We start from the raw sequence: 16,363 nt of genomic DNA, 5'->3' as shown, positions 1-16,363 counted from the left end.
AAAGAGGCCCTAGACAGAGCTGCATGTAGCCTTTAGCAGAGTGGTGCAGCCAATCCCCTGAATTTTGCAGTAAGGGGCAGCATAAACACCCCACTACCCTCTCTTCCACTTGCCTGACCTCCTGCCTCTCTCCCATTAGCGGAACCTGGACACTCAGGTTAGTCCCCCAGGTGGAGGGTGGGAAGGTATTGGAAGTTATCCAACATTCCCTTTCCAGATCATAGTTTATCTTCTCTTCTACTCGCATCTTCTTAACATATATATCACTCTCCACAATCACCGTTTTTTGTTTAACATGCTTGTTGCCTGCCCCTCTCCCTCCACCCCGCCAGTGTAGTTATTTTGAAGGCTAGGACTTACAGTTGTTTTCTTTATCCGTTTCTTTTTTCATCTCTGGGTCCTCAGAAACTACCTCAGTGTCTGACACATACATAGCAGGTACACAATGAATATGGGTTGAATTAATTAACAGACTGGGACACAGGTAGCTTTCCTGGAGAGAAAAAAGGCTTTTAATGGTGTTTCTTTTTTTCTTACAAAAAGATCAGGTGACTGAACACTCCCTGGTGCCGGTCAGAGGGCTGCGCCTATTGCTACTTCTGCAGCTGGAGGGACAGCAGGTGCGGCCCGGACACTAACCGCGCGACCTCCGGCCTCGCTGCGGCACCGCCGGCTCCCCAGGGACTTGTGCGCCCACTTCGGCGCACGTCTCCCAGGTGCAGCCCAACCTACGCGCCCCTCCGCAAGCAGCCCCGCGCCGAGACGTGCGGGGCAGCTGGCCGGGGCCCTCTCTGGTCCCGTAGTGGGCAGGGAGGGAGACACCCAGCGCTCACTCTTAGTTATTTTTAGTCGGTAGCTGACACTTTCTCCCACCCTCCCCCCCCCGCTCCGCTTCTCTGGGGGCGGAGCGGCCAGAGAAGGTGGGGAGGAGAGGGAGCTCCCGGAGCCTCCGCGCTCGCTCCCGCGCGGGACTCGCAGCGAGGCCGAGCCCGGGCGGTGCTGGGAACAGCTGCCGCGGCGTCCTCCAGCAGCAAGCCCGGCTCTCCGCCGGGACCTGCGCCGGCGGGGGAGGGGCGGGCCGGGGAGGGAGAGCAGGCGGGCGGGAAGGGGCGGGGAGCGCGCTCCGGCGGCAACGGCGGCGGCCGTCCTCATCCCGGCGGCCCAGCACACGAGTGGACGCGGGGATTCGCAAATGGCTTGTCCCGCTCTCGGTCTGGAAGCTCTTCAGCCCCTGCAGCCCGAGCCGCCCCCGGAGCCCGCCTTCTCCGAGGCGCAGAAGTGGATCGAGGTAGGTGCCCACGGCTGGCGGGCGGTCTGGCAGGGGGTCCGGGAGCCACTAAGCGCCCCCCCCCCACCGGCCTCCTCACCACCACACACGGAGGACAGGTCCAGCCTCGCCACCCCTCCCCGTTTTTTTTCTTTTTTTTGGTGGGTTTTTTTTGTTTTTTCCTTTTTGCCAGCTGCTCCGGGTCACCCTCCAGGGCCTCGGGCAAGCTGCGATCTCCTGGCGCTTTGGCACTGGAGTCTCGAGTGAGGGTGGGTGCGAACGGTGAATACTGCAGTGTAGCTGTGCGTGTGGGGGGCAGGAAGCATTCTCCTGCGCCTCCATCCCTCCTAACTGCCAGCCGCGCAAATCTCAGCTCCAGCCGCTTCCAGGCGCTGCCAAGGGAAGCGCAGTGCGAGAAGAAGCGCCGCAAAGGCTCAGGAAGCGCGAGCCCCCAGCGTCCTTGTGGACACCGCATTTTGGGGGTCCTGCTTCTCTCTCCTACCTACCGCCTCTTGGCCCCCTCCCTGCCCTTCCGGAGCGGAGTTGGCAGTGTCTCCACGGAAGCGCATACCCACCGGAGCCTCTGGCTGTGTTCCTGGCACCGTGTCAGGTGTGAGGTTGGCACAGTGCACAGGGCCGGGGAGTCTGCAAGACCCACCTGCGAGCGTGGCATCCGCAGAGACATTGCCCAGCCACTGGGAGCCCCCACTCCACTCCAGAGGCGGCGGGGTAGGCTCCCAGGTGCCGGGTACCCGGCCCCGTTGGCATATTTCACTTCTTAAATGACTCGGTGGCAGGCCAGGGAAATCACTGGAGCTCTCGGCTCAGTCCAGGAAGCGCTCTCAGGGGTGATCTTGATTCTCGATGTCTATCTGTAGCTGCAGCTCGGTGGCCCTGTGCTCCCGAAATGACGTGTCTAGGGGGGTCGGGACGCTTGAAGGGCGCGAGGGGGGAAAGGTGCCCCGCTATGATCCGTGTAACGAGGCTGTTTCTCTGGGCGGCCTTTCTTGAGGCTTAGTGGAAGGCGAATTTGACCCTCTTTTCCTCAGTGCCAGGCAGCCCTCCTTGGCTGATAGTTCAAAAGAAGAAATGTACTGCAAAGTCATGACCCAGCAATGGTGAAGCCTGTTAGTGATCAGACTGTCACTTAGTGACATCCCCCTGTGGCACTGCAGATCTCAAGATGTGGTTGGGGTAACAGCTACAATGGAACAGATTTAAACCTGCTGAGCTGCATGTGGAAACCACGCTCCCTTAATGTTGCTTTAATGCTCCAGCAGAGGCCTGCACCTTACAGGGTTAACGTGCTTCACATAAGCAGGAGTGTTAGGCAGAGTTTAGAAACGTCTATTTAAAAATAGGGTTAAAGAAACAGAAGAATAAACCTCAGGCTCTCTTGCTAAAAACCTGTTATGTCTCTCACAATTTGATAGCTCATGATCAGATGAGAAAAAGACCTTGGCTTTTTATTTTTGATATGTGCCTTGGGGTGTGACAGGTACTCTCTCTTTACTGCATACTTGGGCTCACGGGACACCCAGGAGACATTTGTAGTCGCTGGCTTAGTTGAGAGCTGGAGAGCTGTATTTTTCATGTCCTTGAACTTTAAAATTCTCAGGAGAGATTTTGGATGTGGATGGTGGTAAGGGGAGATATGAAAGCAGAGCACTCTTCACAATTCTCGAAGGCTAGTGGTTTATTTTCAGTTTCCTTCATTGTGAGTAGCACTGACACCCTCTGCTTTAAAAAATATATTGTGGTTTAAGTTGCATACAGGAAGGTGCACAGATCTGAAGTGCACACCTCCATGATTTTGACATGTGTATATACTACGTTAGCCTCCACTGAGATCAAGATCTAAAACTTCTCCTTCAGCCCAGAAGATCACCGTCTGTTTTGAAGTGGTAGTATATTTATTGTACAGTCCAGAATAGCAGCTTTTGTCCTGGTTCCACTGGTTTAAAAGAAAGAGGGGCTTCCTTAAGAAAAGAGAGTCCCCGATTTAGGCCCTGCTGAAAGTTTGGTGCTATTCTTGATGCTTTACCGTGCACACCAACTTGAGAGTATGAAAACCCGAATGGGGCATGCATGGCTTTATGACTAAGCGGCCGTGGCCGTGGGCTCTGCTCTGCTTGTGCATTATTGAAGTGGCCTGTCTCCTTTCAATTGAGGAGTTCGGTTTCACGGAAAGGAGAGCTTCCCCGCCCAGGCTGTATAAAAGGGTATTTGCTCCAGGGAGAGATAGAGACCTCCCCTCTCCTTCCTTCCCCGAGGTTCCTCTTGAAATGTAAATGCCCTGTCTGCAAACCGGGGGAACCCAGAAGCAGTAACAGATGGTTTTGCGCGCAGTTGCCGGGTGAACAAAGATTCCTGGGCCAATACAGCAATAATGTAGTACTTAGTGCGAGCTGCATTCCCGGGGGTATTGTTATCTCGAGACAGTTGCACCTCCTTTTGGGGGCCCCATTGTCTCCAGCAACATCCTCATTGGCAGGGCTTTGTCTTTCAGTTTTGTTCTGTTGGTGATTAAATTTCCCACAGGCTTCCCCCCCACCCCTGCTCTTTTTAGCAGTCAAGAATTTCACTCTTTCAGAAAAATGTTCCCTCGGGCTTAGCAGGTTAATAAACAAACTTTGCCGTCTGTCTGTCCTCCTCGGTCCTTAGTCTTCTTTGAGTCTCTGCTTGGTGAGAAAACTTAAGGAACAAGCTCCTGGAGATAACTTGTTAGTGAGGAATTTCTCGGCCTGCAGCCTTGGCTATTTGAGAGCTGTGTCACTGGGCAGGAAATGGTGGCCTGGGAACCTTGCTTGCACCTCACCCGCTCGCCCCTGGTTCCCCCCCCCCCCCCCCCCAGCTTCTGCCTTAGCTGGCAAAGGTGAAAGCCCTAATGGAGGTCAGAAACCATGTGGGAACAGTTCTGTAACACTCTCAGTGACTTTTTTATAGCTGTAGGAACAGGCTGCATGTCTTAATGTGGGTTTTGGGGAACGTCCCAAAGGAAACAGCAAACTTCAAGTATTAACTCTGGCTACCAGCAGGCAGGGGCCTGACTGACTTCCTTCCACATTCCTTATCTAGAAGGCCTTCCTAAGCAAAGGGGCAGTTAATACAGTACAGTGGTTAGGTCAGACTTTGGGGTTGGGCAACCTGGCTTTGAATCCTGGTTCTATTGCCTTCTAGCTGTGTGACCTTGGACAGGCTGCCCAAGGCTGCGTTTCCTCTCCTTTTAGTTCTAAATATTTTCTTTGAAAGCTAGCTCTAGCTGTTTACAACAACAAAAATAACAAAGAGATATTGTTGAAAGCATCTGTTAAAACAGGAGTACTAATAATAGCTTACCGACCTCATAGGAGTGCTGTGAGGATTAAATAAGTTAACGCTCTATTTAAAATGCTTATAATAGTACCTAGAACTTAGGAAGTACAGTCTAATGGTTAGTATTATTACCGTTACTATTACTGTGGCTAGTTCTATTATTACATCACTAGTGCTATTACCATCACCATTACTCTCATTGTTAATACTACTATTACTGCCGTTGTTGTTGTTGTTAATAATAACCAGGGCGGATTTTGAAAGAAAAATTTCAGAAGCCTAAGTTTCTAGCATAAATAATAAAATTCAATTACCTACTGATCTCATTCTGTTATCTTTACCTTATTAACTCCAGATACCTGGACCAGAAGTTAAATAGATACTATATGTTACTCTAACTTGCATTACAAGATTTAGGGATCAGAGGAAAACCTGTAATATCTACTCATAACATGACCTGGTAGTCCATGAAGGCTTAGAAAATGATGCCTCAATATTTAAGTTTAATGCACAGCCTTTGTTACCAAACTCCAAGTAGAATGTTCACTGCCTCTCCTCTTGCAGATAATCCAGTATTAAATCATTATGTATACAAAGTGGCTGTCTGAATACTTATCTCGAATGTAGCAGTGTTTTATTCACTGAAGTGTCAACTCCTGCTAGGAAAAAGAACGATTCTCTCATTTATTTCCCTTCCTCCTTCCTCTCTTCCTTTCTTTGTTCCCTTTTGTCTTTTCCTTTTTCCCCGATGGTATTCATTGAATTACAAGAGTTTGTGAGCAGGTACATGATTCTAATTTTCTTGATTCCCCGCTCCTGCCCACAACAATATTTATCTATTCTAATCTGTAGTTCTTCTCCGCAATGCCAAACACTTTCTGGAGAAACAGATGTCCCTTCAACTTGGTTTCTTTTCAGCTGTGATTTGAAACAGGTTGCCAAGTTTTTAGGGAGGGGTTGGAAATTTCAACCCTGCTCAGCCTTAGTTCTTCAACTTGAGAAGTTTCTGGACTCCTTTAACTTGAATCATAGCCTGCCCATGGGGCTTTGTGATGAATATAATCTTATTTGTGACCTCATCCATATTTCACATGAGTGGGAACTAGTGCTGGGAGGGATCAGTTCACCATTTTGGGTCATTTCCCCTGCCCACATACAATTGTTTTCTTATTCAACTGGGACCTGATTTTGAAGATTAAAAGAACCGAGGGTACCTTAGCTCTCCAAGATGAAGACTATATTGTTTGGCAGTTGGGAGAATTTATGAGTAGCCTTTGAGAGAATCTAGCATTTAGTGGCCTGCAACACATGACATTTGCGATGTAATGATGCATGAACGCATGCCGTAAGTTATATCGCCTTTCTACTTCTCCATCTCTGTAGGGACTTCATGACTCACATCTTTGACTACAACAGAAATTTAACTTTGCATATGGTTCTCCAGCTCTGCATGGAGAGCCACAAAGAGGAAGAAAACCTTTTTCTGGCTCCATCCAGAAAGGAGTAATGGTCTGAATAGATATGTAAATTAGATTAGGCAGCATCTTTCTTACAATGACATTTAAATAGTCTGGCTTGTTTGTATACAAGGGCTGCTATGACACAGTGCTGTCACATGGTGGGAGAACAGTGAGGTCCCACAGATTTGGGAAAAGGGGAAGTGGAATGGGAGGTGGAGCTGGCACTTCTTGCCCCTGCATCTCCCTGGAAACCACCTTTGCATCAAGTGAGCTCTAAATGGACAGACTGAGCTCTGGCCACCAGGAAGGGGTAGTGTGGGGCGTGTGTTCCCAGCAACTGCATTTCTCAGCCCCCTGCTCTTTGCTGATGGATGACAATGGAGCCATGATGCACACATCTGGCTGTGATTCTGTGGGTGGTAAGTCGGTGCTAGGTGGTACCAGGCAGCTCCCGGAAATTGGCCTGGCCTTCTCTTTTTGCTTTGGACCATTCTGGAACTTAAAAATATCATAGTTATGGGTAACAAGATAATAGTGATGGTAATGAAGTTGATGCTCATGAGGATAAAAGCTGATAAATTTATTGAGTGCTTACTATGTGCTGGGCACTGGGCTAAAATGTCTACATATGCATTAAGTATTATTATTATCCCCAACTACAGGTGAAAAAACTGAGGCTCTAAGTATCTTGCCCAAAGTTACAAGTAAGTGGCAGAACTGGGACTTTAATTCAAAGCATCCTTTCTTTCTGTTTTTTTTTCCTTTAATTTTTTTATTGGGGAATACTGGGGAACAGTGTGTTTTTCCAGGGCCCATCCGCTCCAAGTCAAGTTGTTGTCCTTCAATGTAGTTGTGGAGGGCGCAGCCCAGCTCCAAGTCCAGTTGCCATTTTCAATCTAGTTTCGGGAGTCACGGTCCACAATTCCATGTGGGAATTGAACCGGCAACCTTGTTGTTAAGAGCTCGTGCTCTAATCAACTGAGGCATTAGGTAGCTCAGCAGCAGTTTGTTGTCTTCAATCTAGTTGTGGAGGCTGCAGCCCACTGGCCCATGTGGGAATCGAACCAGTAACCCTGTTGTTCAGGGCTCGCGCTCTAACCAACTGAGCCATCCGGCCGCCCCAAAGCATCCTTTCTTAACTTCTATGAATACATGTATCTAGACATCCAAAATTTATAGTTGAGGAAATTGGGGTTTCTAGGAGTTAGGAGACTGTCCAGGGTTATCTAGTCAGTAAGTACTTAGAATCAGGATTTGAACGCAGGCCGTTTGACTTTGCATCCCTTGCTATCTCATCCTTTATATTGCTTCCCATATTTAGCACCATGTATAAAAATACCTGTAAGGACTGACCTTTCTGATCCTGTGACTGTACAGAGTTGCCCCCCACCTACCACACCATTTGTGGAGGCAGGATGTGGATTTTGGGAGCTGTGGTTTTCTAGACTATTTCCCATAGTTTGTCTCTTAGCTGCAGGACTGAGGGGCTCTTCTTACTTGGCCAGACCACCTCGGTGTTGCATTGGGTGGGGGGCAGGAAACCAAATAGGTGGTACTGCCCAGGCCCTCAGGCAAGAAGAATGAGGCTCTTCACCTTTGTTGGCTATTGTCAGACCCCATGCAGCTCAGGTGCAACTGGGCACTGGGGTTGTCTGTAGCTCAGGCCTGCTAGAGTGGTTTCGATCTCCTGATACTGTCATGGCCCCCAAACACCCCACTGAAGTTTTATTAGGGCAAATGGCCAGTAGGTAAGTCATTAGATTTTAATTTTTTTTAAGCTTGTTGATTCATTATCATATAGTTTCTTAAGAGGACAGATATTCTAGAATGTTTATGGTTATGATATTAAGGACCATGGTTCTCTTGTTATAAGCCTGTTCCATATGGGGATGAACAAATGCATAGTCCATGTGTGCTTTTAACATTTTCTAATGGAGAAGGTGCATGATTCTATATTTTACATTCCGCAGAGAGTTTGAGTAAAGATCTCATACCTGTGTGGTCTGTTTTGTTCTCCAAATATGGGTGTGAAGGTATATCTCTTCTCAGTGCTGATGTGCTCAACCTCTGTTGGCACATCTGTCAGAGGCCTTTACCGCAGCCTCTTCACCTTTATTTGAGAGTTCTCTCAGCTGGACGCGATCTCACCTGGGAACAGTTTTGTTGTTGAGTTCAGCCAAGAGGCAGGTCCTTCCAAGAGAGAAGATTGGCAGCCTCTGCTGCAGGTCCCCAGGTCCCCTCCTGAAGAACTGAAGGGTCTGAACAAAGCAACTCTGTGACTTCTGGGAATCTTGGCTTATGATCAGCATCCCTATGACCAACATTCCAGTCTAGCCCTAATCATTTTGGCCTTTATTTTCATGGTTGAGGACTGAATCACTTAATGCTGGTTGATTTCTGACTGAACTGCTCGCATTGGAACTAAGTTTTCTTTGTAAGCCCAGTTCACTGTTCTGTGAGTTAGACAAATGGACATTACAGTTTTATCGTATTTCGCCTCATCTGTTCCTCAGAACGTGTGTGTGTGTTTACATTTAAAGCAAAAGAAATGTGTCAGACATGGTCTTTTTTGGGTGGGAGATTAAGGTGGGGAAACCACAGTGCCACCACACGAGGAGGGGAAAGGATAACAGAACTTGGTTTTTAAATGATTGAGAAATATAAAAATAGCCTAAACTAGAGGGTTCCTAAATGATACAGAAAAAAAGTAGCCCTTTAAAAAAAAGAGGGAGCGAACCACAGAGGGTCGGAAAGACTTCTGCCTGTACGTGAAGAGATGTTATATCTCTCTCTGCAAGGAAGAATGATGTCATGGAGTTCCACTCCACTGTGGTAAAATTCCATGTTTCCAGGATTGAAAACAACACTCCCAAAGAGATGTCCTCATGCAGCCAGCCCTGATGGGATGGCCATCGTATCTCAGGGAATGATCTTTGGCGTGAGGGGGAAAAATGAGGTGATATACTCACATAACATGTACCTCAGGAATAGTTTGGCTGACACCTTTGCCCATTAAATTTATACTGTCAGCAAAACTGTATCCTTATATCTGTGCTGGGACCTTAAAATATTGGTCAGGCTGAGAAAGGTCCATGTTTCCACTGTTCAGCGTTCTACCTCTGCTAGCTACTCTGGTGCAGCTATTGTATTGGCCTTCTGGTCAACCTTAGAAGTGAGGGCTGTACCCACGCATCTATCCCTGAACAGCTCATTAGGAGGCCATGGAAGAATGCACCTTTTCTTTCTTTCTTTTTTTTACTTTTTAAATAAAGATCAAGGGCAGAAGGGCTTGTGACTTTTTTAATTTAGATGACCTAATACTGTTATAAAAAATCCTCAGCCTTATATTTTACCACGTGGGTTCACTAAATAAGGAATTAAAATTACATTTATTGCGATGAGTACACAGCTCTTTTTCCTCCCCTAAGAAACATTTTTTAAAATAATGATATTCACACAGTTATTTTATTCTAATGAGTCACTGAATGAGAGCTATGATAGGCTTAGTCAAATGGTTTAAAGTATGACAATAATTTTCTAGGATGCTTGGCTATCACTCGTTTGTAAGCTCACTTCAGTGTAAACACTAAAATAGAAGCATTATGGTGGAAATAAGCGTGTAATGCGTGAAAGTATTTTAAAACAAATTTTAAAATTCATTTCTTAAATAGGGTTTGCTAAGCTCCGACAGTGTGCCAGGCATGGTGCTAAGAACCAGGGTTAGATGGTGAACAAAAGAAACATAATTTCTGCCCACGGGAAACTCACAATGTAGTTGGGTGGACAGAGAGAGAGCTTAAATGCATCCTTCCCCAACATATTTACAAGTTGGCGTAAGTGCTGTGAAGACAAAGAATGGGGAGGGGGAAGGGGGACTTAAGAGAAAAGTATTAATACTTTAGGCAGGCAAGGACTCAGAGTAAAAGGAATATTTAAGCTAGGACCATTGAAGGGTGCTGAGTAGGGGAGTTAGATCGATGTGAATATACTGAGACGAGGGCTTGCGTGTGCGCACAATGCATACTCACTGTGATTATGCTTTGAAAAAACTGGAAATGCTTTTGAAGTTCTCCAGGTGTGTGTGTGTGAGGGGGTCGGGGGGCCGTGCGGGGAAGGGAGCCGAGTCAGAAGTTCTTGAATGTGCTTGCTGGCCAGTCAGAGCAGGGTTTGCATGATACACCTCTGCATCTCTTAGGACCAAGTCACCAATAAATGAAAAATTCTTCTAGGAGAAATGGCAGAGAGGACTTGGGGTTTATGTTTGAGCCTGGACTCTGGGTTTGAAATTCTTATACAAAATAGGGGCTGTAGAGGCTGTACTCCATTCTGAGCTAAGAAGAGGTTACAGGAAACCTGACCTCCTTTTCAGTGAGTGAGTAGAGAAATTTTGTGTGAGACTTTGGGTGGTGATCCACAGATGTCCTCTGATTTGGGAACTTTCTCCCAAATTCTTCTAAAAGAAGGGGATTTATAAATTAATAAAGTCACAAGCCGTTTGGGAGCCTATAATTTGTAATCTCTGGAGGTCTGTGACTTAGGTTTCTTTCAACACTTGAACTCACCATCTCTAGACCCCCTTTCTTATGGTCCGGCATGGCTGCTAGGGATTCATCATGACACCTTTTCAGGAAGCAGGATGGAGGAATGGAAAATGAAGAGTGAGTGCATCCTTCCCTTATAAAATGCCTTCTAGAAAATTCTTCCTGATACTTCTGGTTCCATTTTAGTTCCCAGAACTTCAGTAACATGGCCACTCCTGATTGCAGGCGTGGCTGGGTGTCCCCAGGTAACAGTCTGGGTTCTGTTCCTGAAGCGAAAGGGGAGAATGGCCGTCAAGGCAGGGATACCCTGGAATGCCCCCTCTCCATTTCTCTAGGGACAGATTCTTTCAAGACAGAACTTCAATATGACTGCCTGTGAGGCAGACTCTCTGATTCCTGCCTAATCCTTCTCTGTGCACACCTTAACATCTGCCTCTGTTAGAAACGCTGTATTTCACGGTTACTAATGTGTGATTGTGTAGGATCTACCTCCTTTGATAAAGCCCAGAGCTCTTGTGGCCAAAGACTGGGTCTTAGTCATTCTCCCACTCCTGCTGGGTTTATTCCCACTGCTCCCTGTTCTGGCCCCATCGCTATATTACACCCTGCCTGAGAGATTTCTCAGTGAGCCTGTGCCCAGCTATAATTGCCTGATTGGCACTTGGCTGCAGTGGCAGCGAAAATAGACTCTGTTGCTGCCCTGACAGGAAGCAAAGAGGTGTTTTTTTTTTTTTAAAGACTGATTTAAAAAGGCCGTTTACCCAATAGTTGCCTGGAGACAGTCAGTGATTGGACACTTGGAAAGTCATTCCACTGTTGGCTCTTAGACAGGTGATATCAGTTGAAGGAATGATTTCGGAGGCCAACCTTCCCTTCAAGTTGGACTGATGTAAGGCTCCCTGCACTTGGAGTTCCTGTCTGCAGGATTGGAGAGCAAATACCTCCGTTTTTTAAATAAACATGCCCCCTGCATTCTGCCCTGGGACTCTCACCTTCTCTTTCTCTCTTCATCTCAAAGCAATAAGTCAGCCTCCTCTCTCTTACCTGTTGTAGGAGTCTAGATAATTCCTGTTTCTTACTACGAGTGAAAGATCAGAGTACTTTCAATTATAGGCTATCTAGAAGGAAAAAGCACTGAAGAATTTTATTATAGTGGTTACTCATGTGAGTTCTTATTAGATAGATATTTTTAAAAGGAAAATACCCCACAAAAACTAATGACCAGTAACTGGTATTAGTAAGCGATCATGGCTATGACTATTAATTGTCATGACCCAATGGAAACACTGAGAAATAGCATCCTTTCTGCCTTTCTCATAGAAAATTTTTAAAAAATGGAGCTTGTGGAGCTGAATGTTGTCAGCAACCAACAGATGTGGTTGCCGCCTGTTTCCTCAGGAACATTGCAAGATGTCATAAATAGGAGGGAGGGGTGGGTGACAAGTGGAAACCTGATTCATCATGTTACAGGAGTTGACAGAATGTGATAATGTAAAACGATAAAGTGGCTAGTTCAGTGCCAAATAAAAATAATTATAGTTAACACACTTCTAGAGCACTTTTCACATGTTAATGCTAGTCTAGGTATCCTGGTATCCTTGTTTGAGTTATTGATATGATACTGATATATATATATATATATATATATATATATATATATCAGTATCATATATCAGTATCATATATATCAGTATCAAATATATAGAGGTGATAGCTCTATCTATCTATCTATCAGCATCATATATATAGAGGTGATAGCTCTATCTATCTATCTATCTATCTATCTATCTATCTATCTATCTATCACCTGTTACAGGGCCTGACACATAAGGTACTTCTCAGGTAAGCACCATTTTATGCCCATTTTACAGATGGGAAAATTGGAGCACAGAAATATGAACTTATTTGCCTGAAGTCACATAGCTAATAAGTGGAAGAGTTGGGATATGAACCCAGGCAATTCTTGTTCTAGAGCTTGAGCTTGGGCTGGTGACTGCTATACTGTAGAAGTAAAAGCAAAACTTCTAAAAAGATCAGGATCCTAACTAACTGTCTAACCAAGCAGAAGACCTGCTCCTCCCTTTCTTCCTCCTCCTTCCCTTAACAGCTATTTACTGAACATCTTTTTTGTGTGCATGGTACTGTTAGTTGCTAGGAAACAGTTTCACCTCTACGGCTCCTAAACACATCTCTGAAACTAGAGCCCTTGAAATGTTTTTAAAAAGATAAATTTTGGCAGGAGAGTATTTAGGACTACGATGAAAAAACCATTACAGGAGCAGAATGAACCATAGCCAATGTGTGGAACTATTTTTATTCCCTTTCTCTTCACCAACCTCTTTCCCCTTGATTGTGACCTGGTTCCCCCTCTGTAGTCAAATAGTCCTGGAATCTGAGATCAAGAACTGAAATTATTATTAACAGGGGGAAGAAAAGCATATGTATTTAGTGTGTCTCCCTGCTTGGCATTGTGATAGATGCTCTGCATTTGTCATCCTGTTTAGTCCTTGTGTAACACAGGTAACCGTTGCCCACTGTTCTAATTCAAGGTTCTCTTCTGTGCTTTTTCCAATAAGTGACAATCATATTAAGACTGGCATGCAGGCTGGTTGGGAATCTGATCTGACGTGGCTCCCACGACCTCAAACAGTGACCCTTACAGTGGACCTTCTCTTGCCTACCCATCTGGTATCCCCTGGCTATAGCTCCATTCTCACTTGGTATGGGCCCCTGGTATCCTGGGCAAATACAGTTGGCTCTGCTTTAGTTTATGTTTCTGTGATGTGAACTATTGCATATGGAATTGGGGAATAGGGAATGATGCTTTATAAGGCACAAGTTGCTATGGTTAATGTGAGATTTTTCTTAGCACCTTAATATTTTGTATCACCTTGCTTCGTAAGGTATATAATGTCTAATTACTATACTGTACACCTTAAATTAATATAGTATTGTATGTAAACTGTAATTGAAAAGTGAAATATTTTGCATCACCAAATAGCAGTAGTTGAAAGCAAAGTAGGCTGGAAGGAGTAAACCAGGGAGGTAGTCGCTCCTTATTTTTGCTCTTGGCTCCATTTGCCTATATGCTCATTAAAAGTCTGATTTTCCCAGATCTTTCTGCATTTTTCTCTTTTCTCCATAATGCAGCAGTCTCAGTCCTTCCTTGTATGCTTTCCATCCTGCACCCTTGCTGCCACCCCACTTTTAGGTAAAAGTCCCATATTTATTCTGTAATAGGAAATAGAAAACATCTTTTTATCTGTGGTAGTAATTTCCAGTGTTCTTATTGTTTTCATTAGTGTTCTGGTTACAACTTGAATGGGATTTGAGCCATGTGCCCCAACTCTATGTTTTCCATAAGCCCTATTATTGTTTAGTATGTGGTTTTGCAAAATACAAGGTTTTTGGTTAGTGGTCTTGCTTTGGGACGTTATTCATTCATTTTCAAGTAATGTGCATGTTATTTTATAGGAGATATACTTGGATATTCTGTTTTGTGCAGACTTACTATCTCTCATTCACATGCTCATGCACACAGGCGTATAAAACAACAGCTTAAAGATCCCTGATGCTGGAGTCTGGGATCTTGGGTCACAAAGAAATTTTTTCAGGGACTTCATATTTCCAGTCTACTATCAAAAGACTTCGGACAGCATTTCTTGGAGAAGCCCCTCCTGCCTTTGGAGAAGTAGTGGAATATTGCAGTGTTTTTCCTGAGGCATTTTTGAATATCAATAGGATATTCTTTAGGATTTTGTGTCTTGTAGTACTTAAAGCAGCACGCTTCTCAAGGGAAACCACTAGAGTTATTTGTTGTGGCTGAGAAGCTCTCGGGAGGTGAGTTGGACACAAAGAAACTGAGACTTGAGGGTAAATCATTTGTCTAAAGGTTGTTTTGATTTCTAGGCTATTGATATTCATTGTAGCCTTCCTGTACCAGTATATATGTATGGGCAATTTGTCTCAGTTTGGGACATCATTCATTCATTATATATTTATTGAGCATGTCCTAGGAACTCAGCGGTGTACGAGACAAATGTGGCCCCGGCCCTGGTACAGTTACATTCCACCAGGAAGCACAGATTCTGGAAACACAATTCTATGTGTGATACCTGTTCAGAAGGGCAGAACGGGAGGAGCAGGTTGTGTGGAATATGGAGGAGGCCAGGATCTCCTTTGGTCTAGGTGGCCTCGGCAGGCCTCTCTGAGAAAGTGCTGTTTAAGCTGAGACCCAAATGATGAGCAGGAACTGGCCAGACAGAAAAGAACAGAAAATCATGTTCTAGGTGGAGGCTGCTGGCTATGTGAAAACTCTAAAGAAAGAGTCAGAGGAGCCCAGTAAAGTGGGAGAGTTGGCAGTCAGGGCGAGAGGCGGGCAGAATGAATCTGGAGTGTGTAGTGGGAGGGCTGCTCAGGCCTGAGCAGAAGGTAGGCATCTGCAGTGCCACCTGGCCCTAGCCTGGTGCCATGGCTGGCTCTCTCTTGGAGTACAGAGATCATATTTTCTCTAAACTCTCTCCAATTACTGTAGATCATGACAGGAGATTTACAAGGGCTTGTAGCTGGGCCATCCCTGTTCTAAGCATTTAATTTCTTAACCATTCTGTGAGCTAGGTACAAATTCTTATTATTCCCATGAGAAATAAGTAAATGGCCAAAGTCACATAGTCATTAGATGGTGGAGCTGATCTTCAGACCTAGGCAGTTTGGCTGCTTTCTCTGTGCTAGTAAACACCATGCTTTGGGGCATGATACAGGCCCTTCACCAAGCATATCCATGAGGGGCTTTGGTGAAGGGGAGCAATAATGAAAAGAATATACTAATTGAAATGAAGAATACACTAGAAAGAATCAACAGCAGAATAGATAAAGCAGAGGATCAAATCAACGATTTAGAACACAAGGCAGCAGAAATCACCCTATCAAAACAACAACAACACAAAAGCATTAAAAAAATGAAGATAGTTTTAGGGTCCTTTGGGACAACATCAAGTGTAATAGCATTCACATCGTAGGGGGACCAGAAGGAAAAGAGAGGGAGCAAGGGATCAAGAACCTATTTGAAGAAATAATGACTGAAAGCTTCCCTAACTTCGTGAAGGAAATAGACATACAAGGCTAGGAAGTTCAGAGAGTCCCAACCAAGATGAACACAAACAGGCCCACACAAAGATATGTTATAATTAAAATGGCAAAGGTTAAACACAAAGAGAGAGTCCTAAAAGTAGCAAGAGAAAGATAACTAGTTATTTACAAGGGAGCTCCCATAAGATTGTCAGCTGATTTCTCAACAGAAACTGCAAGCCAGAAGGGAGTGACAGAAAGTAGTCAAAGTGATGAAAAGCAAGGACCTCAACCAAGACTACTCTACCCAGCATGGCTATCATTTAAAATTGAAGGAGAGATAGAGATTTCCAGACATGAAAAAACTAAAGGAATTCAAAACCAAACATTCAAAGAAGAATTAACACCTATTCTTCTCAAGCGATTCCAAAAAAATTCAAGAGGAGGGAACACTCCCAAGCTCATTTTACGAGGACACCATTATCCTGATTCCAAAACCAGAAAGACATTACCAAAAACAGTAAACTGTAGGTTGATAATCCCTAGTAAACATAGATGCAAAAATCCTCAATAAAATATTAGCAAACCAAATTCAGCAATACATTAAAAAGATCATATACCAGGGTCAAGTGGGATTCATTCCTCGTATGCAAGGTTGTTCAATATCGGCAAATCAATTAATGTGATACACCACAAAAACGAAATGAGATATA

The 16,363-nt window shown here is 44.9% G+C and overlaps 1 protein-coding gene across 1 annotated transcript in view; it reads left to right on the top strand.

The window, feature by feature from the left end:
* The first annotated feature begins 949 nt into the window (after positions 1-949).
* The window catches only part of LIMCH1 (LIM and calponin homology domains 1), a 342,837-nt gene continuing 327,423 nt past the window's right edge, over positions 950-16,363 (top strand). The window contains exon 1 of the mRNA XM_033105725.1: positions 950-1,288. Coding sequence (XP_032961616.1) covers positions 1,193-1,288 — 96 coding nt within the window. The 5' untranslated portion in view covers positions 950-1,192. The remainder of the gene's footprint in view (positions 1,289-16,363) is intronic.

This window comes from Rhinolophus ferrumequinum, chromosome 5 (assembly GCF_004115265.2).
Source record: "Rhinolophus ferrumequinum isolate MPI-CBG mRhiFer1 chromosome 5, mRhiFer1_v1.p, whole genome shotgun sequence".
Lineage (NCBI taxonomy): Eukaryota > Metazoa > Chordata > Mammalia > Chiroptera > Rhinolophidae > Rhinolophus > Rhinolophus ferrumequinum.
Note: the sequence above shows the minus strand (reverse complement) of the source record. Positions and strands in the feature narration are given on the sequence as shown.